The 22009-nt window shown below is 44.5% G+C and overlaps 1 protein-coding gene across 1 annotated transcript in view; it reads left to right on the forward strand.

Annotated features, from left to right (window-relative positions):
* The window catches only part of CTNNBL1 (catenin beta like 1), a 47355-nt gene that overhangs the window by 11731 nt on the left and 13615 nt on the right, over positions 1-22009 (forward strand). Inside the window, exons 5-11 of the mRNA XM_066330692.1 lie at positions 2888-2985; positions 5112-5205; positions 5928-6019; positions 8586-8658; positions 8931-8989; positions 9669-9817; positions 14385-14566. Of these exons, the coding sequence (XP_066186789.1) occupies positions 2888-2985; positions 5112-5205; positions 5928-6019; positions 8586-8658; positions 8931-8989; positions 9669-9817; positions 14385-14566 (747 nt within the window). The remainder of the gene's footprint in view (positions 1-2887; positions 2986-5111; positions 5206-5927; positions 6020-8585; positions 8659-8930; positions 8990-9668; positions 9818-14384; positions 14567-22009) is intronic.

A 22009-nucleotide genomic window follows, 5' to 3' on the forward strand; every position in this document is an offset into this window, starting at 1 on the left:
GCAGACCTCAGCCCACTCTGCTTGTAAAATATTCTACAGCAGATTAAGCTGAAAAATTGTTACATGACTTGGGAGATTGCGTGTCCGTGTCCTGAAAATATCAGTGACTGGAGGGAGCAGTGGAGGGAGCAGTGAAGCCCTGTGGAAAGGGCACTGGGTGTTGACTTGGGACTCAGGCAGTCCTTTTTTCCATTTTTATTGATCCATGGCCTTAGGAAGGTAATTTATTCTTTGCTTCTTTATGTATAAAGCAGGAGATAACACTTAACAGCTTTCCTGAGGTGTTATAGAATATACAATGTGAAAAGGCCTGTTAGTGCTGCATGTTGTGGTCTGATGCACAGATCTTGGTTTTCTTTTTTAGCACTTTTCTTTATAGCACCATCTATTGAGAATTCATAATTCATTCTTTCTAAGTGGGTGCAGTGATCAGAAGCTAAAACCAAAACATAAATATTTTATTGCATGCCAGTTTATATTAGAGAGCACTGCTTATGTGTTTGGGTATTTTGACTTGCATCAGGTAGAACCTTGATGTGGTGAATGCTGGTCCCTGCAAAACAGTAAACCCCACAGCTTTCCTTATCCAAGATCTGCAAGGAAATGGCTCTCAAATAACTGTTAACAATTTATGTTGTACAGGGGGAAGCTCCTCCCATGCAAATCCAATTTCGTGGTTACTGTAGTTTAATTATTTATTTTATAGCAGACACCACAGACTTGTTTGTATTATGCACTTTTATACTGAATTTCTCATTTATAGGGAAAAAAGGAACTGTGGGAATGTTGACTGGGATAGCAGAGCTGTTTTCCAGATGAAGTGTGCTGGAGTACAACTTGCTTTGTCCTGTCAGCCATGGAAAGCTTTGTGCTAGGGTCACTGCTGCTGTCAAAGACTTGTCAGAGTTTCCACTGTGAACTCTTTTTATTTGGTTTGCAGCTTGCTTGTCAGTGAGTTTATGGGTAGGAATTTGGCCTGAGAACTGCAATTTTTGGAAAAGTATATTTCTTGTTATAAAACTGCTGAAGTGTTTTGAGCTCCGTTGGAAGCAGAGACTGCTGCTGCTCACGTACAGGGTAGAAGCACTATTAAAGTGAAGCATCTAGACATAAAACTGAATTGGTACAGCTCAGGTTTTCTAATGATGTTTTGTTAAAACAAATGGGAAAATATTTTTTAAAATGAGTTCTCAAGGAGAGAACTAAACAAATGGCTCTTCAGATGCGATTTAAACGTGGTGTCTTGAGGGACTAATGCAAGGAGACAAAAGCAATGTCCAGGGAGAACAAATAATCTGCTGAATGATTCATACAGTTTTACACAAAACATGTGAATGAAAGATGATCACCAACAAGTTTTTATTAATGAACGACATGAAAGCTTCAAGCGAGACTTTGCTTTATTATCTCCTAAATTTTATAGGACAGCTGATACTCTCACTGCAAGCCTCAACAGAAGCTTCCCAGACAGAAATGCCCTGCATGATGAACTCTGCTGAGTTCTTTGCTGTGTGCTTGCAAAAGAACCTGGTTCAGTTATCTTTGTGGCACCCAGGAGACAGCAGAAATTTTCAACTGATTCCTCCCTGAGCTTTCTCTCCCACAGTTTGATGAAAAGCCATTCCCTCAATTTGTCCTCATCCATCATGTATTAACCCCCAGACCACCTCAGTGGTCCTCAACTCTCCCAAGCCCAGTATGTCAAGATCTGTCTTTTATTGGGAGAGCCCACAAGCGAACAAAATATTCTGCAAGTTGCCCCATGAGTGCCAAGGAGAAGATGAGAATTCCTTCTGCTGGCTTGCTGGTTTTGCTCTTGCTGGTGCAGTGCAGTGTGTGATTAGCCTTCATCACTGCAGTGACACTCTGCTGAGGTGACGCTTGCCTGATGTGACACGCTGGTGACTCCTGTAGCTTGTCCAGCAGAAGGTCCAGGCTCTCTCTTGCAGAGCTCACCTCTCCAGCCAGACCCAGCACGCGGCTGAACATCGCTAAGAAAAGACAGATGAAAATACTTTTCCTGTTGCTGCTTGTGTGTCTGAGCAAATGCACAAATAGGAGACCTGGGAGCCGATTTGTCAGCCTGGGCACTTGAGAGAGATCCATCACAGAGTGGTTATTTAGGACATGCAGAAAACCGCCTCTCCTGCTCGGCCCCTGGGACGCGGGCAGGATTGATCAGTGTGTCTGAGAGAATAGGGAAGTGGGTCTAATGAGCTGGAATACGTCTTGTCGTACAAGGGAGCTGTGCAGCAGGCAGGGGAGCTGTGTGTTATGCAGCTCAGAGTTAATGAGTGAAAATTGGGCTGGCAGAAGCTCTGCTGCTCCTGCGGGGGCTGTGGTTTGAGGAGTGTGCTGCCCTAATTGGGCTGGACAGAGGGGGGGTGATGCTCCTGCTGCCAGTGGTGCCCTTGTTGAGAGTGTGTGCGTGTATCAGGTTAGCAGGGCTATCACTGAGAGCAGAATACCCAAATCACATTGTTATAACTCATTTCTCTTTGCTTGTGTTCGGTCTTGACAATGCAAGACACTGCCTTGTTACACCAACTCCAGCATGTTTGATTTGAAAAAAATAAGTAAGTACCATGAAGAAATGGTAAAATTGCTTGATACAGTAAGCACAGAATCACATTTGTTTTTATCATTCCTAATTGTTTAAATTCCCTAATTTTAGTGCTTGTGGGGCAGGTCTGCTGGAGAAGTCAGTGTGCTCTTGTGTGTGGTATCCTGTGCCCTGCTGCTGTGATTGTAATGCATTGTATCACCTGACTAGTAATGTATTGCCAGTTGCTTTGGTGTCATGTCGTGAACACACTGGCCCAAGAGCCATCTGCTATTGATAGTAAATGTATTTGCCTCCCTGTTGGTTGTCCTTAACACCTAGCACATGTTTCCATAGCTGTGGTTGACTTGCTGCAAGAGCTGACTGATATTGATACTCTCCATGAGAGTGAAGAAGGAGCTGAAGTCCTCATAGATGCTCTTGTAAGTAGGAAACCCTAGATTATTTCAGGGCCTCAACATCTGCCTCAGCCCAGCAATGAATACTGACCCACCTTGCTTTCCTGCAGCTCTTTGCTGCCAACATCATGATGGAGAAAGCCAGGAGAAGCCTGTTCTGAGCCTGAGAACACAATGAAATGCTAGAGTTTGGAGAGTGGGTGGTTGCACCATTTGCACATTGTTGCACCACTTCTTTTTTGGAAGGAACACTGTCATATTGCAAAATTTGTGTGGGCTGGGAGATTTTTTGGTGCAGGGAGGGAGAACGAAGTAATAATATTTGTGACTTGGACAGTGTCCCATTGAAAACAGGAGCTTTGTTTGCACTTCCCTTCTCTCCTGTGGAAAAGGGTGACCTGGGTTTGGAAAACTGAAGTTTGTGGCAGGGACTGTTACTCAAAGGACAGTGATGCTGCTGTGAGCTTTCAGTCTCACCTCTTGCACAGGAGACTAGTTGTCTTCTACCCAGTAACTCCTATTTCAAGCCTAAAAATCTGGGCTTGGACTGGGGCATCTGTCGGTGACAGTGGGATTTTTTTCTTAACAAGAAGTAAAAGCTTGAAAGTTCTCATGTAGCAGAGCAAATGAACTTTAAGGGTGGAGGAGGGCCCAGAAGTAAGGATTCCTTTTGGCATAGAGAGTGAACCAACCCAGAATTACCTAGGTGGGTAGGAGATGCATTGGTTGGTATCCCTGCACAGTTAACCATCTGAGTGCCTTTTGGCCTCTGGTGTATTTCCCCTTTTCATGGTGTTTGTGCTGGATGCCTCCTCCTCCCCAGCTGCAGAAGGGGGATACCAAATCCTCCAGAGAGGTGATACTCAGCCAAACATGAGAAGATGTTGAATTGCTGCCTTTGAGGGTCGCTGTGGCTGTGTCTGGTGCTGTAACTATTATGTTGTATTTGGAAGACAGGGAATTACCAGTTTTCTTTTGTTTGCTTTGTTTGGCTGCTCTGTTTTCTCCTACAATCCTTCTTGTCCAGTCACTATAATGTTACCTTCCAAAGGTTAATGACAGTGCCCAGAGCCCAGTTCCTCCAGCTGGCCTCTGGGCTGTTGTTAATTACTGTGCCTTGGTGGGGAGATTGCTGGGTGAATGAAATGGGAGAGAGGAGCTGCTAGAGAAGATGTTTTCTATAAAATATGTGGAGAGGTAGTAAATCAAGTGAAGTTCTTTCTCTGTTTTCTTTGTTACCAGCCCACTGATAATAGCCATGTTTAGAGGTTTCATTGTCCTGCTTGAAAGAAACAGGTCAGGCCTATCTTGGGAGAAGTGATTAGATACCTGCTTTTTAGATTACTTTTTTTTTTTAAGGAAGTAGGTAAAAGGTTGTAGGGTGTCTAAAGATTGTTGCATTATTTTCTGCAGCAGCCCATATATGTAGTTTTCCCACATATTTACTGGGCCCAGAGCTGGCTAAGAGTGTTTGAATTGGTAAAGTTATTTTGTTTAACTGTTCCAAGCTCATGTCCACAATGGCAAGTTTGCCAGAGCCGTTCCAATTCCAGTTTTAAAGGCATATTTTGAGTGTGAGCTCTGTGATTCAGGGACTCCCCCCTGCCTCTCTGGTTTTCCTTAACTCACTGAAATCAACTTAGTGCAGTCATCTTGAGAGGATTTAACTGCAGGACTTCAGCTGGTGATGGTTCAGCTCTTGGGCTGGGATCTGTGGGTGTGAGCATCGTTCTGTCAGGTTTTTGTACCTGTTAGGTTGAAGGTCCAGCAGCAATGTAGACAGGCAGCAGTGACCAGCTGGGAGTGGAGCTGCTCCCAGAGCTGACAATTCTCCTATCCGCAGTGGTTTGTGAGCCTCGTGCTTCAGAATTCTGGGGGATTATATATCAGTCAGGCTGGTTCAGGAAATAAGACTGTGACAAGGTGGATGTTTACCTCCTGATGCTTTTCTGTTAAATCTGAAGCGCAAAACTTGTTTAATTAATTAGGAAAAACATAGTGACAGATGTACATGATGATTCCTTCGCTTCCTCTGAGATTTTACAGCAGGGTTGTGTGTTCTTACCATGTCTGGCAGGGGTTTCCTTTGTCTTCTTCTTTTCAGTCTTGTTTCTTACCTTTTTATGTTTTTTATGACCCTGGGGGTTTAGGTGGAGGGTCAGGTTGTGGCCTTATTGGTCCAGAATTTAGAGCGCCTGGATGAAAGTGTGAAAGAGGAGGCCGATGGTGTCCACAACACCCTGGGTAAGTGGCTGCTGCACAGCCCCTTTGCTTCTTTCTGTGCTTTGTACCAAGGGCTGCGAGTTATCCCTTCCTTTTCCCCCTTCTCTTTTTCCCTTGGACTGCCAGCAGTGCAGTACAGGATTTGGTACAGCTTTTATTCAAGCACAGCTTGGAATCACTCATCCCTGGAGCCAGAGTTTGTCCTTTGTCCCATGGCTGTATGAAAGGTGCCTCTTCCCAAACCAGTTGTGTTGGGAGGTGCAGATATATGGATTCACTGCACTGCACCAGAGGCAATCACAGAACTGTTTGGGTTGGTAAAGCTCTCTAAGGTCACTGAGTCCAGCTATTAACCCAGCACTGCCAAGGCCACCACTAAACCATGTCCTGAAGAGCCACATCTACACAACTTTTAAAAACTTCCAGGAAAGTGCTCCACTGCCCATACTGTGAACATATCTGTGAGCTATACTTCGTTGCTGTCTTGACAATATATTTAACTTTCAGGTGGTAAACTATTTGCAATTCATGGAAGGACATAACTGCCTCTCTGCTCTCTGATATTTGCACAAAACAAAATCGTTGCAGGGTGGGGCCACTGCTGGCAGTCAGACCATCACCCATTCCTTGCAGTCTTTGGGGCTTGTAATCTCCCAGGACTGTAAGAATAAGAGAGACTGGAAACATGAAGTTTGTAATTTTTGTTTGGGAAAATTATCTCTTTCCTGTGTCTTTCTTCCCAGGAATTGTGGAGAACATGGCAGAGTTCCGGCCAGAGATGTGCACAGAGGCTGCACAGCAGGGCCTCATGCAGTGGCTGCTCAAGAGGCTGAAGGTGAGCTGATTTCTTACTTTCCTTCTACAGGCCAGTTAAGACAAAAACTAGCTAAAGAAAAGCCAGTTGTGCTTGTGCGTGTTGTAAAACCCCAGTTAAGGACATAATGTTATCGTTCAGGGTCTGTGTCCTCAGCAGTTTCAGTTTAAAGAGATGCACTTTGGTCTTGTCTTTATAAATGTCTTGCAGTAGAAATTGTATATTTTACCTTTTCATATGATTCATATATGTTGGATTTCTGTGTGTGAGATCTGTAGGACTATAAAAGGAGACCAATGGGAGGGGACACTAATATTAACCATTTAATGGCCTTTGCTTCCTACATTTCTAACACTTTTTTGAGTTTTAAGTGATGACTGTGTTTAAATGCTGCTGGGGACAGCTTTTGCTTTGAACTCAACTAATTCCTTTTTAGGTTAAAAGCTGCTTTTCATACACTGCATCCTGTGACAGCTAATTGCACCCTTTAACTTTGTCTTGTGTGAAAAGATGCCTAAACATTCACTGGAAAATGCTGTAGTAAAAGAACAGTAGTTCAGCCCTCTCACAGAAATAGTAAAGGAAAGATATCAAAAAAATTCTGGCTGTTCTCTAACCTGTCAGTAAGGCATTAGCACTTCCATGCTTAAATGTCTGCCTGATCAGAAAGCCTCTGAATTCCAGAAATTCTCCATCAGCTGTGTAAGTGCAGGTACCCCTCTGTGCACTTCACATCCTTGTTAGCAGAAGTAATCTGTAATTTCTCACTACAGGTAGTAACATAATTATGTCCTTTGCTTAAAAAGAAAAAGTGAAGTTAATTTTAGTCTTGGCACATAGGTACTGCTGCCTGCCTTGAAATTGCTGTGGCAGCTGAAAGACTAAGAAACTTGGGAAAGTAAAATAATCCCAACTAGGATTCTCCTGCTTGGTGCCAGAGAACATGAATGCTCAACAGCATTCCAAGCTTATGCAGGAATTATGTTCCCTGGCTGTGTTATCCCTGGATTTGGGATCAGGCAGGGCTTTTTTTTTGCTTGCAAAGGGTTGTGGGGAGGATGATGAACCCCTCTCCTGGTGCTTTGGCTCTTAGCAGTGCTTGGTCTTGGACCTCTTGCCCTGACAGATTTTTTTGGGATTAACCCAGGATCTCAGCAGCTGGGTAGAGCTGCTGTGGAATGTCTGTGGGATGAGTTTTAAGATCAGGGTTCTGTCTGGGCATTGATGAGGACAGTGGCACACAGCACAGGGCATGAATTTCTTTTTCCTGACAACATTTCAGGTCTCATAATTGTATTGTGACTGTCAGAGCTGCATCAGAAAGCTCAGGTGGAAAGCTCATAGCTCACTTGTGTGAACACAAGCAGGGTTTGATGATGTGTGCAGTCTTGAGAGATCAGAATGGTATTTCCCAGAATTTGCAGGGCAGCATTTGACACCCCATGGCAGAAGCTGGCAGGGCTGTACAGCACCAAGCACCTTCCCCTCTCCTCCATGGTCTGCCTGGAGGTGTCACCCGGTTGCTGTAAATACTGTTCTCTGCAGAGTTCATTTGGAATGAAAAGCTTTATTTAAAGTCAATACTTGGTGGTGTTTGGGGTTTTCCTGCCTTCCATGTTTCTGTGTGTTGCATGGTCTTGCACACTGTGCTCTGTTCCATGGCAGCAGGGTGGGATGATTGGCCCAGCAGCCCTGCACAGGCAGGACTGTCCATCGTGCTGCAGAGAGTTGTGTGTTTGGGGAAAAAAGCTGGGTGACAAATGCTATATTCTAAGCCTAGGACTTCTGCTTTTTCCGTTCTTGAGCAGCGGAGTATAAATAGCTGGTAACTGATGAATTTTATACTTGTTTTACTTTATTAATCTCTCAGTAAAAACCGGGTTGCATAATTATCTGATTGGTTAATGTTCAGTCTGTTTCTGTATATGAAGCAGCTCTGGCAGCATGCAAAAACATTGGGTGCAGTTCAGAGTCCACTCTAGGGATTTTTTTGGGCGTTCAAATTCGGCATTTTTGTTTCATTATGACTTCTTTAGCATATTTGAGGATGGATGGAATATCTGAAATGGAAGTTATGTGACTGTACAGGCAAAACCCATCTGATGTTCTCCTGACTGTGACACTCTGATCCTCACAGGAAACTCTGGCAGTTACTATATAATGTTATTGTGATCTGTGTTCTGAAATTCCAGTTTTGCTGACAGGTGTGGACTTCCAGAACAGAGATAAGTGCCATGCACGCATGTAACATTGTGGAAAATATATCACAGGAAAGAGATTCTGTGTGGTAAACAACTGGAGACTGTTTTTAGGGGTTTTGAGCCAACTTGGCCGAGCCTACTGGTTTAGGGCCATGTGAAGGATCACAGTGGAGCTTCTACATGTGTGCATGAGCCCACATGTACCTCCTGTCACTCCTGAATCAGAATTGTTACTATTCTGTCACTGAGGAAAACTGCAGAATTACTGCAGTTGGGTTTTATTTCAAGTGCTGCTCATACATTTGGTGATTTGATTAATGTGTTCATGAAATCAGTGAGATGCTGAGGCCCATGCCCTGATGGGTCTCTTGTTCCTTCCACCACAGGCTAAGATGCCTTTTGATGCCAATAAGCTGTACTGCAGTGAAGTGCTGGCGATTCTGCTCCAGAATAATGATGGTGAGCCATGCCTGCCGTATCTCTGTCAGTGAGGGCAGAATCCAGGCTTCTCTCAGATCACAGCAGCCCTTTTCTGCCTCCAGCTTCCCTTTGCTGGCTTAACTCCCCCCCATGTGCTCCCTCGCCTCCACCCTCTCTTTCTCTGCAGCTTTTGTGCTCTGTCAAGCTGTATTGATTTTGTTTGCTGATGTATCAGTGTTAGATGGCTGTAAAATGTGACAGTTAGCTTCATTTTTCTCTCTCTTTTCCCCCTTCCCCCCACCTCCGTCTAGACAACAGAGAATTGCTTGGGGAGCTGGATGGGATCGATGTGCTGCTTCAGCAGTTATCTGTGAGTAATTCCCACATGCCTTCTCTTTCATTGGGAGACTGCTGGGCTGGGTGGGAGGAGTGGAAAATATCTGGGGTGCAGGTGCTGTCCTAGGAATGTTTCATATTTCGTGAGGTGTATCCCCAGATACCTTCCATGTGGTGTGTCATCCATGGTCAGTGAGATGAATCCCTTTTTTAACCATGTTAACGCTGAGGTACATCAAGTTAAATTATTATATTATAATTTCGTGGCAAATTTGAGGTAGGCAGAGTTGGAATTGGTCTATCTTCAGCATGCTCCACTCCAAGCACAGGGCTGCCCATGTTTGAGCTGGCTGAAGGTAGTGTGTTCATACCTCCCCTCTATTTCTTCAGGCAGTGCTGCCTGCAGCACCTTCAGGTATGAATTCTGTAGGAATCTCTGGTAATCAGCTTATCCACTTACTTGAGTGCAAATTTGCCCTTCTCCTTGCAGGCCCTGTGTATTATCCTTTATATCCTGCACCAGGCTGCTACACATTTGTGTGTGAACAGTCAGGGCAGCTAAGGGCAGCAACTACAGAGGATGCAGCAGTGACCTGTGTGATCACTGGCTGACACATGTCAGGTGCTGGAGCTTTTGGTGCAAACTCTTCGTGTGTGTTCTGCAACAGCACAGCCCAATATTTGGGAGTCATTTTGCTTTGTTTGTCATTCAGGTGTTTAAACGGCACAATCCAAGTACAGCAGAGGAACAAGAAATGATGGAGAACCTGTTTGACTCCCTTTGCTCCTGCCTAATGCTCAGCTCCAACCGTGACCGCTTCCTGAAGGGTGAGGGTCTGCAGCTGATGAACCTGATGCTCAGGTACCTCATTAGCATTGTGATTTCCTTCCTGCTTTTGATGTGCCAGCACTTGTTCTGGCTCGATATTTGTGGTTTTATTTTAAAACTTATGTGCTAGGATATTTGTCTGTCTTCTCTTTGTGGTTCTTTTTCAGCAGATAGGTAAGTTGGACTTTCTCAAATGTGGAATCTCTGCTCTTTGTTTTTAACTTGATTTCCTAAGAACCAGGTTTGCCACAGTGGTTGCTGGAAAGTGTCAGATCTTTCATCTGGATGTCTGCCACAGAGAATGCTGTAGGTCAGGTAGACTCTCTAGAGATTTCAATGACCTCTATGAGGACAGGAGAGGAGCTTTGGATGTCTCTAGGGAAAACATTTTTCCTTTTGTTCCCCAGTTCAGGCTCCACTGTGCTGTATAGCCTCTGAGCTGCTGATTTTTTTATGGATGCTGATACAAAAAAATACTTTTTTGAATGGGGCATTAAGTTTGCATTTCTTGTGCTGTGCTTTGTCACACCCTGAACCTCTGGGGCTTCTCTGCTCTGTCTTCACTTTCCCTTGCTGGCCTGGCACCGAGCTGTGTGTGCTGGGCTGTCTGGCTCCCCAGAGCTGCGGGAGGGCACAGCGGGCTCCGTCTGGCTGTCCCCAGAGTGCCAGGCTGTGTGCTGGAGGGTTAGCAAACACCAGCCAGGAATGCTGAGCTCCTGCAGCTCAGGGCTGGGGAATGTGCGGCAGCAGGGAACCGAATAAATAACCCGACATGGATTATTCAAATAGGAACACTGGGTTTTCTTGAGGCTAATTAAGGAAAAGCTCCAAAACTAAGAACGGGAGGGAGGCCTCCCTCTGCCTGGAGTCCTAAGCTGCTAAACCAGCCTTGCAGAACTAATTAGTTGGAGTTCTTGTGCCATGTGGGTGGGATTCAGTGTTTGGATTTTTAAGAGCTTTTTACCCATTTTTTGACTCTGCTGTTTACCACTGTCTGCACCAGGATCCCAGCTGGAAAATTATGACAAGAGGAAAATTTCTCCTTGCCTGCGTTTTGCCCCCTACAGTACTTGCAAAGGGGTTGGGAGGGGCAGAGTGTGATGGATCTATCAGCAGCATCTCTGTCTGATGGATAGAGTTTCCAAAGCCTCAGTCTGTGGATTCTAGAGTTTGAGTGGGATTGGTAAAGTGAAAGTGGAAAAAAATTAACAATTCACAGAATTTGTTCTAGAAGCTTCTGTCACTACTGTGCAAAGGCATGTGCTGTACTGACAGCTGATAATTTTACATTTTTTAAATTCTTCTAATTTAGTTCTAGTGCTTAGAAGCTTTCACAGGTGCTCAGTTTTTCTTGGACAGAGCAACTTAGGTGACCACAATCTGTTGTTGTAAGTGGGGAGTGATGTGGGTAGTTGTGATCTGGAGCTGTACATCTGTTTCTTCTTGCTACCTTCATGATAAACAGCAGAGAGCGGACATGCCATTCAGTTTTGATTGACCACCTTGCCCACAAACAAGGCAGAGTATTTTTCTCTCCTGTTGATGTCCTCTGAAGGCCGGGGGCAGAGATCTGTTATTTTTTGGTTTTACTTTGGAAGTGGTTAATCACTGTACCACAGCCTGTGTAGATGAAAGGACAAATAGGCAAAGTTGAAAGCGTATTGACATGATGTGAGATAGATAAGCTGTGTGAGAATAAAGATATCAGGCTTGAATCTCCATTACTGTCGTAGGGAACGCAGCATTCTGTGTCTGGTGCTGCCCAATCCATCCAGCCAAGACGTTCCATTATTGATGGTTGTGCACAAAGACCTATGGAGAGCTGCAGCAGCTTTCGATGAGTATTTAATGTGCTCATGATATTCCTGCAGATAGTCATGAGAACAGGATGGTTTCTGTTGTGCTGAGCCTTAAAATATATGTGGCCAACAGCAAAAGGTGATGTTGTATCGTGTGAACTTCTCCTGGTTTTTGGGGGGTCAGTGGTAATGCCTGGAAAAGAGCCCAGTGTGGCTGATGTGCATTACATGCATGTCCATGGCCAGATGGGTCCTGGACTCGTGCTGTGATCTGGGACTTGCAGTTGGCCCTGAAGGAATTGGGGCTTCCCCAAGCAGGTACATGGGAGGTGAGCAGAGGGTCTGGGAGAAGAGCAGGTCGAGAGGGATGAAGCTCATGACAGCAGGAGTGAAGGAGGAAGTTTGGGAGTAGAATGAGAACTATATAATTCGGTATATAATTATTTAATTTACATCTCTGCATCAAGAGAAGCTTATTTACTTTATGTTGCATCTTTATCAAAAACAAGACAGTTTATCAAGGTAGTAGCCACCAGCAGAGAGTTTAGAAATGTCGCTTAGAATTAAACTAAATTTTCTTTTTAGATCAGGAAGTACTCCTTAGTGCTCAGTCCCTCAGTCTTGCCTTAGTAACCTAACTGCAGTTTAGCCAAAAGAGAGGAAAACAGGCTTGTTCTGTCAGCTCCCTGGTGCACACTGACAGGCAGCTTATTGCTTTGGCTGTAGAGCTGTGTAGGGTTTGAGGAGATGCAGCCGTGCTGCTCCTGGGGGATGTGTCAGGGGGATTCTCTGTTGCTCAGGGAAAATGACGTGTGGCTTTCCCAGCTATGAACTGAGGAACATATGTGTGCACAGAGACAAATGCAGCCCAGGGAGCTCAGGGGGACCTGCATCATTTTGGCCACAAAATGTTCTGTCCTGCAGATATGCTGGGACTTTTCTTGACCCTCAATAAAAGCTTTTGTCTCCTATACAGCAAAACAAGGTGAAAGCAGACAACTCCATATGGCTCCCTGAAGCTTTTCTGTAGCTATTTTAGGGTATATTTTTTTTATGATTATTAAAATATTTTTATGTTTTCTTGTCCTGCTGTTCCTAATGACCCCTGGAAACATAAGCTGTCTCTTTACTAAATCTTCTGGTTAATTAAACGGAACCGTTTTATGCACACTTTCCCAGGAAATCTAGTGTTCCACTTTTACTGGTATTCTGGAAAGTTAAAGGCTATGTTCTGCTAATGTGGAAAGTACAAATAACGTCAGCACCTCTTCTTTTTTAAATAATAGATGTTTCAAAAGAATTGTCTCAGATGTGAAGGTGTTAAAAGGAGGAAAACAATGGTCAGCAAATAAAGTTGTAATTCAGAGTTTCCATGAACACTGAGGCCTCTCTGCACTTGGTGCTTCTCACATTTGCTTGTCTGTGAATTAGTGTTCAGCTAAAAGTTCCCTCAATAAGCACAGATGAGACTAAGATAAACTGCTTGCCCTCCGGCAGAATAAATATTTCAAATAAAATCAACTCCAGACAGTCCAGGCAAGCAGCTATTGATCTCTAAAAGCCTGAACTTAAACCCAATGAATATTCCAGAGCTCAGCCCTGCACAGCCTTCCTAAATGCTGATCAATATGCAATTACTTCCCCTGAAAACATTTCTGGTGTCATCTGGCCTAAGGAGTACTTTATTTTTAGCTCTCTGTTGTGGGGATCTGGAGGTGCCAAACCACCCTCCTGCATAGCTCTTGGCTGTTGAGGGGAACTCAGAGTCTAGCTCCACGTGCTGCCCTCCCACCATGGGGTCGGAAGTGGCACTGGGCAGGGTCGCTTTCTTTCAGGCTGAGGTGTTCATATATGGGTATTTTAGTTTGCCTGTTGTTAGGGGCTTGTGAAGTCGGGTCTGTGCAGGGAGATTGTTTTCCACAACTCTCTGGAGGCTGTGAGGAGCCCCTGCTGATGGACTGGTGGCTCAGTCTGCAGCTGGGCAGTGGCTTGGGCTTGGGGTGAAAGGTGGGGAAGGTTTGTGACTGTCCTGTCCTGGAGGGAATGTCCTCCTAGGCTGGCCTTTGGGGACACTGGTGGCTTATGTTCTCCAAGGTCATGTTAGCTTCTACTGATGTTCACTTGGTCTGGGCTGTATTATTGACCTGTTTCAGTTTTCCCCTGGATGGATTATAGATTCCTCTGGTTTGGTTTGTGAGATACAGGGCAGCTGGGGATCATTTTCAGTGCATTCCTGTGTTACTGGTGTGAGTTATCACCATCAACGTTCTGAATTGGCATTAAAGCAGAACAGCCCAGAGTCTGCCTCCTTCCATTGTATGGGTCCTGGTGATGGCATTTCATTATAGCTGACCCAGCTATGCTCACCAAACTTAGTCCTTTGTTGAATTAAACTATTATTTGATCTAAATCCTGATCTTTTTGGTGTGATAGTATTTGCCTTTTGTATCCAACCCAGCCTTCCCTTGTTTTGTGTGGTGTTTGTAAAGGAGTTAAGAAATATCTTCTTCGGTAGCCAAGAAATAAGAAAATAAAATGACAATAAAATACATAAAGTGAAATAAAAATAGAAAATAAAAAGAAATAAAAGACATTAAAAAAGAAATAACCAAGACAATATTCTCAGCCTCGGTTTTGAAAAGAGTTACTGTTGATACAATGTTTTGGCTTCTAGAAGAAAAATCTTGCTTAGAGCTTGTGCTCAGACTCTTCATCTTGTCCTTGTCGTTTTCCTTTCCCTTGTCTCTTTAAAGTAGGGTGCTCCAGAGGTCCCTACAATTTTAATTTGCCTCTTTTCACAGAGAGAAGAAGATTTCCCGCAGCAGTGCCCTGAAGGTGCTGGACCATGCCATGATCGGACCAGAGGGCACAGACAACTGTCACAAGTTCGTGGACATCCTTGGGCTGAGAACCATCTTCCCTCTCTTCATGAAATCACCCAAAAAGATCAAGAAAGTTGGAACAACTGAAAAGGAACACGAAGGTAGGTGTGCTTCCAGATCCTTCTTATTACCATGGAGGAGGTGAACAGACAGCCAGTGTATGAAAAATACCTGCAGGGAGGAGGGAAGGGCACAGCACCCATCTTTGCAGAGCTCCTTCTGCAGCTTTCAGGTCTGGGTGTCCAGCCTGCTGCTCCTTGTCATGGCTGGCTATTGAGGGCACACTTGTCCTACTTGTTTTGGTATCAGCAGCTCCTGGCGATTCCATTTCGTGTGCTGTTAATAAGTTATTTTACTCCTGTAGAGTCTGTTGTTTGAAGCTCTTACTCTGATGCAAAACTCTTTTGAAAAGAGTAATGAGGCAACTACAAATGTCACCTCAAAAGCAGTGTTTTCATGGCTCTGAGCACTGAAGTGTGACTGGATGAACATCAGCTATTGCAGAAATAAACTGCATTGCTTTTGAAGTTGCTTTTTTTCCCTTTTTATATTTTTTAACTCTCTACCCTAGAAAACTGCTTTAACAGAGATCTGCTGTGGAATAAAGCTATGATTACTGTGGAACCTTACACTGAGCTGAGTGGTCAGTCCCTCCTGCTCCTGGTAACAGTGCCTTTCCCATTTTGTTAGTCATGGACTATGTCTTGGAAGAAACTTTAAATACTGATAGTGATGCTTAAGGTTTTGTGCCAGTTCATTGCTCAGCTCAGTTCTACAGAGGGTGAATATTGTGAAAAGCTGAAGAGGCGTGAGTGGGTCTCACATATGCTTAGGATCCATCCTGAACTCCTGCAGCAAGCCAAGGAAAGTGGAAGGAAATAGCAAAAACATGGGAGCTCTATACCCAAAACCCCAGCTTTGGGACTGTCCTGGCAGCTTGGGTGGGACTCAGGTGTTCTCCCAAGGCCAGGAGGGAGGTGCTGTCCCTGCAGAGCTCTCTGGGTGATGGCTGAGGCATTGACTGGGACTGAGCAGCTCCTTTCTCTGCCAGAGCTGCTGAGCTGGGAACAGCTGCTTGTCCTCCCTCCTAGGACAAGGAATGGGCACTGGCATGGGCTGGACATATGTGTGGCAGTGGCTGCTTTCTTGGCACAGGTGGAGAGCAGGGGCTCACCTGTCACCCAACCCCAGAGCAATTCACACACCTATTGACAGTTCTGGTCACTTCATCTGCCTTGTGTTGCTTGTCTTGGGTAGATAATGGTGAGAGGGAAATGCTATTGTGGGTCTGGGCTTTTTCAATGGACTTGCAGAGATAGGTTTGGTTTCTGTAGGTTATGTAATAAAATTGCAGGTTTACATAATAAAATATGCAGTTACACTTCAATGAATGTTGGGAATGTTTTGAAATTTTCATTTGCAATGTGAAACTGAGGTTTGTTTAATTCTTCTTACTGAGAGAAAGCTTCCAAAAAGTTGCAATAGGAGGTTCTGGGTAGAGATCTGAGTCTGTGGCTCATGCTGTTGACTTAATTTTTCAGTTTTGGAAAGTGAGCTAATCTTTGTCTCATCTGCTTCTTCTGGACACTGCAGTTAATACCTGTGTGCAGTTCTGGCTGCTGTGAGGATTAGTCTGGAAAACCCTGACAGGGTCAGTTCCTGGCTATTTCTGTGATAGCATGAAAAGCCAATCTGGCCTCAGGAAAATGAAGTGATCCATGCAAACAGGCTTTGTATCACACTGCCGTCTCATTATCATGCTGAAGAAATGGAGAACATTAAGATGAGTCCAGAAATCAGTTCTATTAAAATAAACTCTCCCTAAAAGGCTGTGGTAGTAAGTCCAATTTTCTTTGTTTTGCATCACTGGGCAGGTGAGTTACTGAATTTCTTAAGACAGGAGGTAATAGAGATGTTCAAAAGGGTTCCCTGGAGCCTGTCACACGTTGTCCTGACACAGTGGAAGCAGGACAGTGTGTGCTTTTACTCTGCTGAGTACCCCAACCATGCAGTAGTTGCTCCTGGGGGGGAGCATGGCTCCTGGGTGCCTCTGGCTTTAAGGGAAATGCTGCAGGTGTGACATGATGGAACTGGTTCCCTCTGTGCTGTTCTGGTCCTAGGAGCATGCTGCTTTTTGCTTATCTGTTTGTTTTTTGATCAAAAGGAACTCTCATGTTCAGTCTGCATCTTTTCTCATAAAAACTTTATCCTGTGTTCAATCTGTTTTAAAAAAATTAATTAGAACAGTCTTGTATTAGGAGAACTTTCATGTGTATGCCAAATAGAGGAAGAGATTCCTTTAAAGGATTCTTTGGAATGGCTTTGCAGCAGTGGCATCAGTGCTTACTTAAAGCAGTTCTGAGGAGCTGGGCTGAGCTCACCCTCTCTGCATTGCTGCTGGGATGGTGTCTGGCCAGACACCCCAGGCTGTGCTGTAAAACACAAAATCCTCACTGGGCTCTGAAACCTGGGGCCTGATTACAGCTGCCTAAAGGCCAGCCTTGCTAAAATGCTCCAGCACTGGGTGAGGAACTAAACAGCTCTGCCAAAGTGTTTGTCCCTCTGTCCCTTTGTGTGCAGTGGCTGAAGTGCCACCAGACTTGGGGTCTTGGCATTCACTGTGGCTTCAGGTGCTTCACAGGTCTCACAGGACATCCAATGCTCAATCTCTAGAGCACCAAATCTTCTGTATTTATCTGATGGTTGTAGGAAAATATCTCCTTGTCTTTATTTTATAGCAGTGTTGCTATTTACGTAAGAGATAGTCTATAAAACCATGTTTGTTTTATTGTCTCTAAGGCAGTGTTCTGAATGTGACAAAATAATAAATACCTTGGTAAAAAAAAATCTCAATGTGACTTGCTGAGCTTTTATTTATTGCAGAAATTTATAATCCAAATTAAATTTGATAAAAGTAACTTCTCTGTAATGTATTTCTTCCTTTCTAAATGCTAGCATAAAGGTGTCAGTGCTGGTTAGCTACATTTTAAACACTGTCAGTGTTTAAAAATTATTTTACTCTAGGGAGCCTGTGAACAATTTAAATCCAAACTGCACGTATTTATGCTTTATGTACACTATGTAATTAGGAAAAAAGAAAAGGAAAATTTCTTAACCATCTTTATGGATGATCTGAGCCTGAAGATTGGGCCTGTGGTGTCTAACTGAGTGCACATTATCTACACTTGAATTTTGCCTGTGTTTGTACAGATCATTATATTAGGATATTAGATTTGGGAGAAAAAACTCGTTGGAAGCAATTTCCCTTTTTCTGAGGCAGTGAAGCAACTCAAACCAGAAATATTTTGCAGCTGAAGACAGAAATGGCTTAGAGTTTTCTTATGTCTGTGGGGTTGCAATACTCGTGTGAGTGCCCAGCTGAGTTGGACAGCCACAAAGAGAACCAGTGGCTGTGTAGGAGATGCCATGTCATGATTGTGTGTTGTGAGCTGGTGGAACAGCAGTGTCCCTTTAGTGTCTGTGATTGCAGGGAATGGGCAGAGATCTGCCTCTGGGTGGTTCTTGGCATAAACAGAAGGTAGGATTTTAAATAACACTTCAAGTGTTTTGACTTTAGAAATGTGGGGGTTGCTCTGTGAGCATCTACATTCCCAAAACCTTCCTGTAGCGCAGCTGAGGGTCGAGGTGTCTCCCTGTCCGTGAGGGTGCAGTGGCTCTCAGCACAGTGGAGTCACAGCTTTGGATGCTGGCTTGAAATTCTTGAACAGTCTCAGTGAGCTAAAAATGGAGAAAACACAAATTCCTCCTGAATTAGAGAGTCTGTAGTGAAGCAATCATAGGTGGCTTGACAGGCTGTATATCCTCCTGCTCTTTCTCAGGATGGTTATTTGCAGCCGAGTTTTGCTCACTTGGAGAGTGTAATGAACTATAAAAGGATGTTTGTCCAATTCATCTTCATTTAAAAGCCTTCTCTTGTCTTAGATGTCAGTTTTACTTAGGAATGCTTAATTTGATAACCTGAGAATTAGTTCAGCCAGTTTCCGAAGAAGAATTCCTGTTGCTGGGGTGTTTTGCTTGTTTGCCCTCTATCAATAACAAAGCCTCTTTTCGAGATCCTCAGCTACACCCTCCCTTTAAAAACAACAACCAAACCCATTTCTTAGTAAATATACTCTTAGTCCTTTGTGACATGCACTAAAGGCAGCAGAGCCCTTGGAGTGAATGTCTGCAGAACCCGGGCATGGGGAAGTGAAAAGGCAGCAGCAGAAACATGGCCTGATAAGGATTACTGGTATTAACTGAGCATCCTTTGCCAGCCAGCAGAAAGTGTTTTTCTTTTGGTGGTCTTGAGGATTGAGCACCCAGGGAAGGCATCAGTCTGTTTAAGCAGAACTTTATTATCCTAATTTGGTATTTCACCATCACCTTCCGACAGGAACCTGTGATTTGAGTGAGCCATGATGCTGAGAACAGAGTTACATTTATCTCAATTAAAGTGAGCGTGCTCTGTTGCAAGAACATCAGAAAAATAAACTTTCTCAGTCAATAGGAAGAATTTTGTTTTACGTTCAGCTTGATGGCTGGATTCAGCTCACCAGGGCTGTTACATGTGGAGCTTTTCCAACCCTCCCAGGCCCCCCTTCACCCATCCATAAAATTGGTATTTCTTGCTTGTTCTCAGTATTTTAAGATAAGATTTTTCTTGGCAAATGCAGAGATAATCAAGTGAGTTACTCCTCTGAAATGTAGATTATTAATGCATGTGAAAACAACTTGGGTTATCAGATGCTACACCGCTGGAATAGCATGTCCCAGTGCCACCTGCAATACTGGGATGGGCAAAGGCTTCATCCAGGTTTCCCAGCAGCCCTGAAGCCACAGAGTTGTGTGCCTAGGAGCTGGCTTTCTTTTTTCCTAGTATTTTCCTGCTTCTAATTAGAAACTACAATTTATCTTAAGGATTCTTTACAAGACAGAAGGCTCTTAAATGTGTTTGCTGGGTTCACCAGATCATCCTGCTTGGTCTCCAAAGGGCTGCTGTCCCTGGCATCCAGTCCTCTTCCTGCAGGATAATGCTTGCCTCCTCTTCCTCACTGTTGAGCTTCCTCCCCTGCCAGGCAGATGTCCATTATAATGACATGTGAAAAAAAAAAAGGCAGGGGGTGGGGATAATAAAGGCAGAGGAGTGTAATGTTACAGCTTGATTTGACAGGACCTCCTGCTGTTGCAGCTGCCAGTGCCAGCCATGGAATAGATTAATCTGTATTCCAACACGCAGAGCTGAAGTCAAGATCGATCTAATTAGGGTGTTTTAAACACTGCTTGCATGCTGAAGTCTCTGGGCCTGTCTGGAGAGGCAAAGGCTCCTGAGAGTTTGAGGTGATGCTGGGCTAAGCAGGACCCCAGTGCTGCTGCGGGAAGCACATGGAATATGACCTCCTAGAGTCAGGGATGTGACTGGGATGGTGCCCTGCAGGATTGGAATCGTGAGGGGAAGCAGGGCTTGTAGTTGAGCCAACCATGGGGCAGCAGCAGTGCTACTGGCTGATGAGGGAGAAGTCTCCCATCTTCCCACATCCATGAATTTAGAGGATTTTGGGATTGAAGAAAGTTGTTCTTGATGCATAGTAGCTGCCAGCTGGTACCTGTTATTTCTGTGAAGGCACCTTTGGGGTGCTTCAGCGTGGCTCGGTTTGGTGTTTTCTTCTCAAAGGAATCACATTTAGTCATTCTTTGAAATAGAGCTTGTCTGCAACCTCTGCCTCTGGCCTTGTCTGTGCCCTCCCTGGAAGTGATGCATTTTGTGCAGGTGATGTGGACTTTGGCTGAGTGTTACGTTCCTATGGAGAAGCTCCCAGAATATTCTGTAGCAGGGAGGCTGCCTGTGGGTTCACCCTGGGGCAATGCACAGCTCATGGCCTCTGTTTGCACTGAGATCAAAGCCAGGCAGCTGCAGGTTCTGCATTCTGGGGACTCAGAACAGCATCAGCTACTCACCATTTCCCAAAGGAGATCCAACCCTGAGCAAATATTGTGATTACAGCTTTTGAAATGTTACACATGTGAGATGGAGATTGGTAAAATGGATTGGTAAAAAGTCTGTGGTAAAATGGTGAGACCCCATTTGTGGGAACCTGCACCCCAAGGTTAGTGTTTCTCCCTTCCCATGGCTGTGCAAACACTTTAATGCACTGGAGCATGGACTCAGCCTCTCATTCCATCAAGCTTTGACCTCGTTTTGGCCAGTGTCCTTGCGCATGGATGTTGGTATTTATTAGGTCAGGACTTGCATTATCAGGCATAACCTTGATTTTGGGGTGCAGCATCAAACACACTAGTGCATTATTTTTCAGGAAGCTGATAAAAAACCAGTTTAGATAGTTCAGAAATACTTCTGTAAAATAGGTCTTTGAACATTTTGACCAGGCAACTAAATATTTCCTGGATTTTCTGCAGTGATATGCTGAAAGAATAACCTTGTTCTCAAAACCCCTGTGTCAGCTCCTTTAGACTTGTCAGTAGTTTTAAAGATTTTATTGATAAAATGGATAAATATCTGCATACGACCACCAAAGCAAAAATGATGGCTAAAATACATTTCCTAGTAAAGGAATATTGGGAAAAAAGCAATGAAGATAGATCATTGGTGAGAATACTGCTACTAAAATGCTGCATCAACACTTCCAAAAAAAGAAGGTTGGGGAAAAAAATAGTGGGACATACAGAATGCTGACTTCTTCCTAAACTAGCAGAGCATATGTTGGCATATATGGGGGGGGAAAAAAAATCCTCATTTCGTTGAATTTCTTTCTTCTTAAGAAAATGGGATCACGCAAGAACTTGAAGGTTTTTACCACGCTTTTAATGTCAAGGCTTAATTTGGTGTTTCTTTTTGCGGAGTACCAGTTTGTGTGCAGTGAGAGCGTGCGCTGACACCCCCGGAGCCATCCTTCACCCCCGTTCGCCTGTCGGAATGACGGAGCAGCCACACGGTGCGGCCACCCGATAAACCTGTTATCTGCCTGCTCCTCCTGCCGGCAGCGCTCCCAATCTCCTTGGAACATGAAAAATTGACACCACCTCAGGCAGAAATCTGTTTCCAAAAGGAAGCTCCATTTATAAGCAGCTAATGAAATGGGGGGTGTGTGTGTGTGTGTGTGTGTGTGTGTGCACGTATGCCTGTGCAGCCTCTCCTCGTGCTGCCCTTGTGCAGGATGCAGATAATCCGTGCAGCAGGGAGCACAAGCACCCTGGCCAGGCAGCCTGTGTGCCTTCACCTTCCAGGGCCGAGGGAGTTGGGAGCAGGAGCTCCCAGCAAACACAGTGGTGTCGCTCATTCTTTGTGCTGGGCTGATCAATCAGGGCTGCTCATGCCTCTCGGCTGGGCAGTACTGAGGGAGTACATGGTGTGATGGCAATGAGGTGGTGATCCCTCTCCTGTGCATATTGTGTTTCCCTCTCTGAAGATACCAAATCTTGAGGCCTCATTGCTCCTTACCACCATGGGTGAGAAGGTATTTATGGCCATTAATTTTCATCTGTCTTAATCAGCAAGATGACAGTGAGGACATTGTGGAGAAGCT

Source organism: Sylvia atricapilla, chromosome 16 (genome assembly GCF_009819655.1).
Source record: "Sylvia atricapilla isolate bSylAtr1 chromosome 16, bSylAtr1.pri, whole genome shotgun sequence".
NCBI lineage: Eukaryota > Metazoa > Chordata > Aves > Passeriformes > Sylviidae > Sylvia > Sylvia atricapilla.